The sequence below is a fragment of the Pseudorasbora parva genome, chromosome 11 (assembly GCF_024679245.1).
Source record: "Pseudorasbora parva isolate DD20220531a chromosome 11, ASM2467924v1, whole genome shotgun sequence".
Lineage (NCBI taxonomy): Eukaryota > Metazoa > Chordata > Actinopteri > Cypriniformes > Gobionidae > Pseudorasbora > Pseudorasbora parva.
In genome coordinates this window covers 44,400,604-44,406,603 of record NC_090182.1, presented here as the reverse complement: position 1 = coordinate 44,406,603, position 6,000 = coordinate 44,400,604, and the positions used below count along the sequence as shown (strand labels likewise).

The 6,000-nt window shown below is 39.1% G+C and overlaps 1 protein-coding gene across 1 annotated transcript; it reads left to right on the top strand.

Annotated features, from left to right (window-relative positions):
- Positions 1-859: 859 nt before the first annotated feature.
- si:ch1073-303k11.2 (LRRN4 C-terminal-like protein) lies at positions 860-5,784 on the top strand. The gene is made up of 2 exons (XM_067456688.1): positions 860-1,089; positions 3,523-5,784. Exon 2 carries the CDS (start codon positions 3,530-3,532, stop codon positions 4,265-4,267), a length of 738 nt encoding a protein of 245 aa, XP_067312789.1. The 5' UTR covers positions 860-1,089; positions 3,523-3,529; the 3' UTR covers positions 4,268-5,784.
- Positions 5,785-6,000: the final 216 nt, after the last annotated feature.

The window sequence follows — 6,000 nt, the reverse complement described above, 5'->3', positions numbered from 1 at the left end:
TTTGATATAATTTTTGAGGGACTGATTACAAAAAATAAAGTCCCACCGTTATAAGCCATGTCCCAAGCACACAATAATTGTCACGGTCACGGAGGATTATAATTTCATAGCCTATCCTATACCTATATCTATCAAAAAAATGAGATGAACACCTAAAGGTGTCAGCCGATATATATTCAGTTTTTTATCGTTATCAGCCTAAGAAATGATGGCCGATATATTAAAGAAATTAAATAATGGATTATTTCCTTCAGCTGAGACACAATTGCTTGAAATATAATTGGAATCACTTCAAAAAGGAAAATAAGTACAATATTTTTTTTTACATTGCAGAGGTTATAAGCAACTTACATTGTAATTTGTATGTCACAGACTTTAATTTGCACTGTCCCCGTATATTTGTACCTTTTTACTCATAAAAGGTGCATATTAGTACTTCAGAGTACAAATAGGCCTACATATAAAGCTTTTTGAGGTAAAAAAAAAAAAAAAAGCACTGTCCTAGTGGCAAGCATATGTTGTACCCCTAAAGGTAAAAAAAAATTTCTGTGTATTTGCCCTTTTCAGATATAGTCACAGTCACAATGTACTGTTGTGCATATGAAACCCAAACCCGGTTGAGCTTCCTTTAAAAGCAAAATATGCACACCCCTGCACATATACACACACAGGACGGGGCCACCAGATGAGTTCCAGCATGTCTCCTGTTGCTTCTGCTGGAGAAATTAACATGCAGGGCAGCACAAAACTCAGCGGGACTCGCAAACAAACTTGAAAGGAACAGAGAGAGAGAGAGAGAGAGAGAGAGATGTGGGGAGGGGGAGGATAGTATTGAGGGGTGACAAAAGTCCTGGAGAGAAAATGAACGCAGCAAGATGGAAAGTTGCCAGAAGAAAGAAGGAGACAGGATGGTGGGAGAGCAGCAGCCGAATGAGGGGGTGTTGAGAGGGAGGGACTTCAGGAGAAAGAAAAAAAGGGAAGGTGAGGGAGAAGAATGTATTAGACGGAGAGAAAATAGACCAGAAGGCTACTAGAGAGAAGATTTCATGCAAGACGTGAGCAGAAGCCATCCAGACTGCCGTCAAACAGGTACGCCAGTGGTTTTTACTGACGCTGAGCCCACAGGTGGCCATGATGATCGCTGAGGAACTTGGACTAATGTGTTTTTTTACCATGGGAACCAGTTTCCACCCAAACAGGGACTTCTGTAAATGTTGAAATAAATAGCATAATTCTAAGTAAATATTCAAATTAATGTGTAGGATGTTTTAGAATATTTATTTTATTTTGTTTCATGTTATTATTTCTTAATATTACAATAATTGCATTTTTTGAGTAACAATGGTGTTTTAGTATCATCGAGATACTATCGAGGAAATAGACTGAGGTTTTTTATATAGCCTATAGATATTTCCATTTTTAGTAGTTTTGTAATTTTTTGTTGTTGTTTTATATGACTACATCGTTTTTAATTATTTTATTTCAGTATTTTTTACTAACTTTTAATGAGAAATGGATGAGAAAAGTAACTCTTTTATTTCAGTTTGCATTAATGTTCAGTTAATCATGATTAATCGAATATATCATATAGTGTGTCTGTACACACAGAAAAAAAAGGGTGTCAAAATTACCTTTAGGGGTACAACAGCTTGTCGCTGGGGCAGTACCCTTAAAACGACATCTTTGTACCATTTTTACCACGAAAACGTTCAAAGTAGTACCTTAAGGTACGCATTTGTACTCAAAGGTAATTATATGGACCTTTTAGGAGTAAAAAAGGTACAAAAATGTCCTTTTAAGGGTACTGCCCCAGCGACAAGCTGTTGTACCCCTAAAGGTAATTTTGACACCCTTTTTTTTCTGTGTGTATACACTTCCCCCGACTCCTCATGCCATTCGTCTGACACACACACGCACGCACGCACGCACGCACAAACACACACACGCACACACTTTTGTTAGATACAATTAATCATGATTAATCACTTGGAGAGAACTATTCAGTTTATTACAAGTAACACAAATGTGTTTTTTATAGTTTTACTTTCAGTTAACTTTAATGCATATGTAATAACTGTAATCATATCTAACTATTTATGCATAACAGGGTGATTGTCAGGGTGATGATAAGATGAAATCATGTTTTTAAAGTCGTTCATAATAACTTAGGTCCCTCCTTCAGTATTAGTCTGTGTTTTTCCGTCTGTTTTGTCATTCACCAGGTAAGAATTGATAGTTTGGTCAGTTAGTAAAGGAGCAGCAATAACTTTTTGAATTGTGAATTTTCAGCCAGCTGGCATCAATCTGAGGGAGCAGGGTTTCTCTTCCCCTCAATGGCTTTAGCAGGTTCCCACAGTAACTGGCAGGCGGTTCGTTCCATTACGATGTGTGTGAGCAGCACAGTTTTGTCCTGTGTTAAAAATACACCCATTAAATTCTGTCCAGAAGGAACATCCAGACTGTATGTTCATGTACTGACAGAGAGATTGTTGTAAAGTGGGTAGAAACAGTTAAAGTGAACATTAAATGACGTTCGCAACAGGGCTATTAGTTAACTGAAACTATAAAATACCATTAAAAAATAGTGTTACTTTAAATAAAACAAATATTAAAACAAAATATAAAACAGTTTATTTCAGCTTGATGCCAAAGCAACATTTCTCATTTTCATTTAGTTTAACTTGATGTACATTGATGTGTCAGAATACACAGAGCATCTCAGTTTGTTGTGTGTGGGGCTGCATGGACCAGTCAGGGTGCCCATGCTGAGCATCAGAACTGGACCACAGAGCAATGGAAGAAGGTGGCCTGGTCTGAAGAATCACGTTTTCTTTAACATCACATGGATGGCCGGGTGCGTGTGTTGCTTACCTTAGGAGCACATGGCCCCAGGATGCACGTACCACCTACCTAAGCATTGTTGCAGACCATGTTCAGCCTTTCATGGAAACGGTATTCTGGTGGCTGTGGCTCTTCCAGCAGGATAATGCTCCTGACACAAAGCACAAATGCTTCAGGAATGGTTTGAGGAGCACAACAATGAGTTTGAGGTGTTTACTCTGCCTCCAAATTCCCCAGATCTCAATCCAATCGAGCATCTGTGGGAAGTGCTGAACAAACAAGTCTGATCCATGGAGGCGCCACCTCACAACTTACAGGACTTAAAAGATCTGCTGCTAACATATTGGCAGATACCACAGCACACCTTTAGGGGTCTAGTGGAGTCCATGCCTCGACGGGTCAGGGCTGTTTTAGCAGCAAAAGGAGGACCAACACAATATTAGGTCACAATGTTATGCCTGATCGGTGTATCTCACACGCACAATTATAAATATATGTGTGTGTGTGTATTTTTATTTTTGTTTACTGCAATAACATGCAATAATTATAATCATTCAGGAGCTCAAGACTTGTACTAAGATCTGAACAAAGTCAATTATTCTTTCATCTGTTCATCCTGTTTAATAATGATATGAATGAATGGAGCTGCTAAAATAAACTTTGTACCTTTATTTGTTGCAGGTTCAAGATGTCGCTGTGGTCACAGGTCGCGTTCCTCCTTCTCCTTTGCGTGATGGAGTCCGTTCGTCCCACATCTGTCAGTCCGTCATTGCTTCAGCCGCCGCTCACACGCATTCGCTTTATCGAAGTGGAGGATGACTACGACGACGAAAGCTCAAAGACAACACACACGCCCCAGTCGCCCGGGGTCAGCACCACCACTCGTGGCTCAATATCCCAACTGTGTGATTACGACCCCTGTGTGGTTCAAACGACCCCCTGTAACAAGATTTCGGCCCAGACGGGCTGTCTGTGTCCTGGGTTGACGGGTCCGGAGGAGAGACCGAAGACCCCGGAGCTCCGCGAGGTGAAGCTGGACGGCTCCGGGGAAGCGGTTGTGCATTGGTGCGCGCCTCTCTCCTCTGTCACCTATTACAACGTCACTCTGAATGAAGGAAAAGAGCTGAAGATTTTTAGGGAACATCAGAGGAATGGTGTCATACCGGGGCTGAAAATTGGGGAGACGGTGTGTGTGGCGGCTGGGAATGAAGCAGGGCTCAGCGAAAAGTCCTGTGCCCGATACGAGCCACCGCAACCAGACCAGGCCGCTCTGAGCGCAGGGATCATCACTGGGTGTGCCGCGTTCCTGCTGCTGCTTTCGGTGCTCGTTGTTGTACTATGGAGACGAAGGACGTGTCGAAAGGGGAGGATGGGAGAAGCGGAGGGCCTCGGCAACCCTTCATACACCAATGATGGAGCACTGTGACCAGCAAACATATGAAAAACACAGGGCGAATGAAACAAGCTTCGAAGAGACTGAGTTCTGTACAAGTGCACTGCTAGTCAAAAGTTTGGAATTATTATGAAATATTTCTGAATTGTACCAAGGCTGCATTTATTTGATCAAAATGTATTAAAAACAGTAATATTCTGAAATATTATTACGATCTAAAATAAATCTTTCCTATGTGACTATATAGTAAAGTGTAATTTATTCCTGTGATCAGCTGGATTTATCATCATTACTCCAGTCTTCAGTGTCACATGATCCTTCACTAATCACAACTGTTTTCAACATAAATAATAATAACCAGAAATGTTTGTTGAGCATCAGATCATCATAGAATGATTTCTGAAGGATCATGTAACACTGAAGACTAGAGGAATGATGCTGAAAATGCAGCTTTGGTCACAGAAAAATAGACATCAGTTCTTATAAAGTGTGTAATATTTCACAATGTTACTCTTATTTCTGTCTTTTTCATCAAATAAATGTTGCCTTGCCTTGGTGAGCATAAGACCTCTTTCAATGACAAAACAGAAATCTTCATTTTTTTCCAAACTTGACCTATAGTCATTGTGCATCTTGGTGTTCAACGTTCACTACTGAATGATTTTGATTGTGTGATTGTGATTGTTTAGAATATTTAAAGTCAACATGGAATCTAAATCATCCCTCTTTACTTCCATAATTCGCACTGGCAGTTTTATTGTGTCCAGTTCATGAATGCATAATGTCAATTATTTTATTATTAAATACTGCTTCACTTTCCAAAAAGCTCCTTTAAAGTGAATGCATTCACATCTTATATTCCTGATGGGCAAAATTATTCCTGCTGTTCATTTCTTTCTTTTTTCAAATCATTAAATATCCCTTTTCACTCATTTACATCACATTATGGAAGTAACATGATTATCATTTCACGCCGACTTTAACAATACTAATGGATCTTAGGAGGCCTGGCGCTTCATTAAGCTAGACAGGGTTTTAAAGTATCTGTTGTACAGCTACTTTTACTTAGAGAGTATGTACAGCCTAATGGATGAACATTATTGATAATGTTTTTAACTATTGACAGGTTTTCAATAAAGCTATTTTAATTGAATTTGCTTGACTGAGCTTGTTGTTTATTCATACATGCCAGGGCCTATTTATAAAATTGACCCAAATTGAAGAAGTGGTTGTTTTCGCAGTGCTGTTGTTGCGTATACTGTAAAGTGAGTAAAGTGTCTCTGTGGTAACATGGAAAGAAAATTGCTGTCTGATGCAGTGGCTTCATTGAGCAATGCTGAATCAAGTGCATAACACATTATTACCAGTTATTTTCCATCCAACTTTGTCAATCACTTCTTCCTTTTTCTACCTACTAATCTCAGTTTATTGCTGTTATATAAGAGTGCCAGGGACATATTTGCCTCCAGCAGACAGAGAGGGCTGTTTTCATGACAAAGGGGAGTGGTATATTACTCAGACGTAAGGCTGCATCATAATTATGACAAATCATAATTTTCGATTATTCCCTTGAAATTGTAATTGCGATTATTAATTATGATTTATCACAATTTACATTGTATGTATGGTGTATCAAATAGCTTTATGCCATTGTTTGAAATGACTGCATGCCATATTGTTATATCAAAATAAACAGTTTGTTTCTGTAACTAGCATTAAGTCTCAGATGTCAACTATATATTTCGGTTTGGTTTCTTCTATTATAA

Coding starts and splice junctions, on each gene's coding strand:
- si:ch1073-303k11.2 (XM_067456688.1), top strand. CDS start 3,530: ATGTCGCTGTGGTCACAGGTCGCGTTCCTCCTTCTCCTTTGCGTGATG.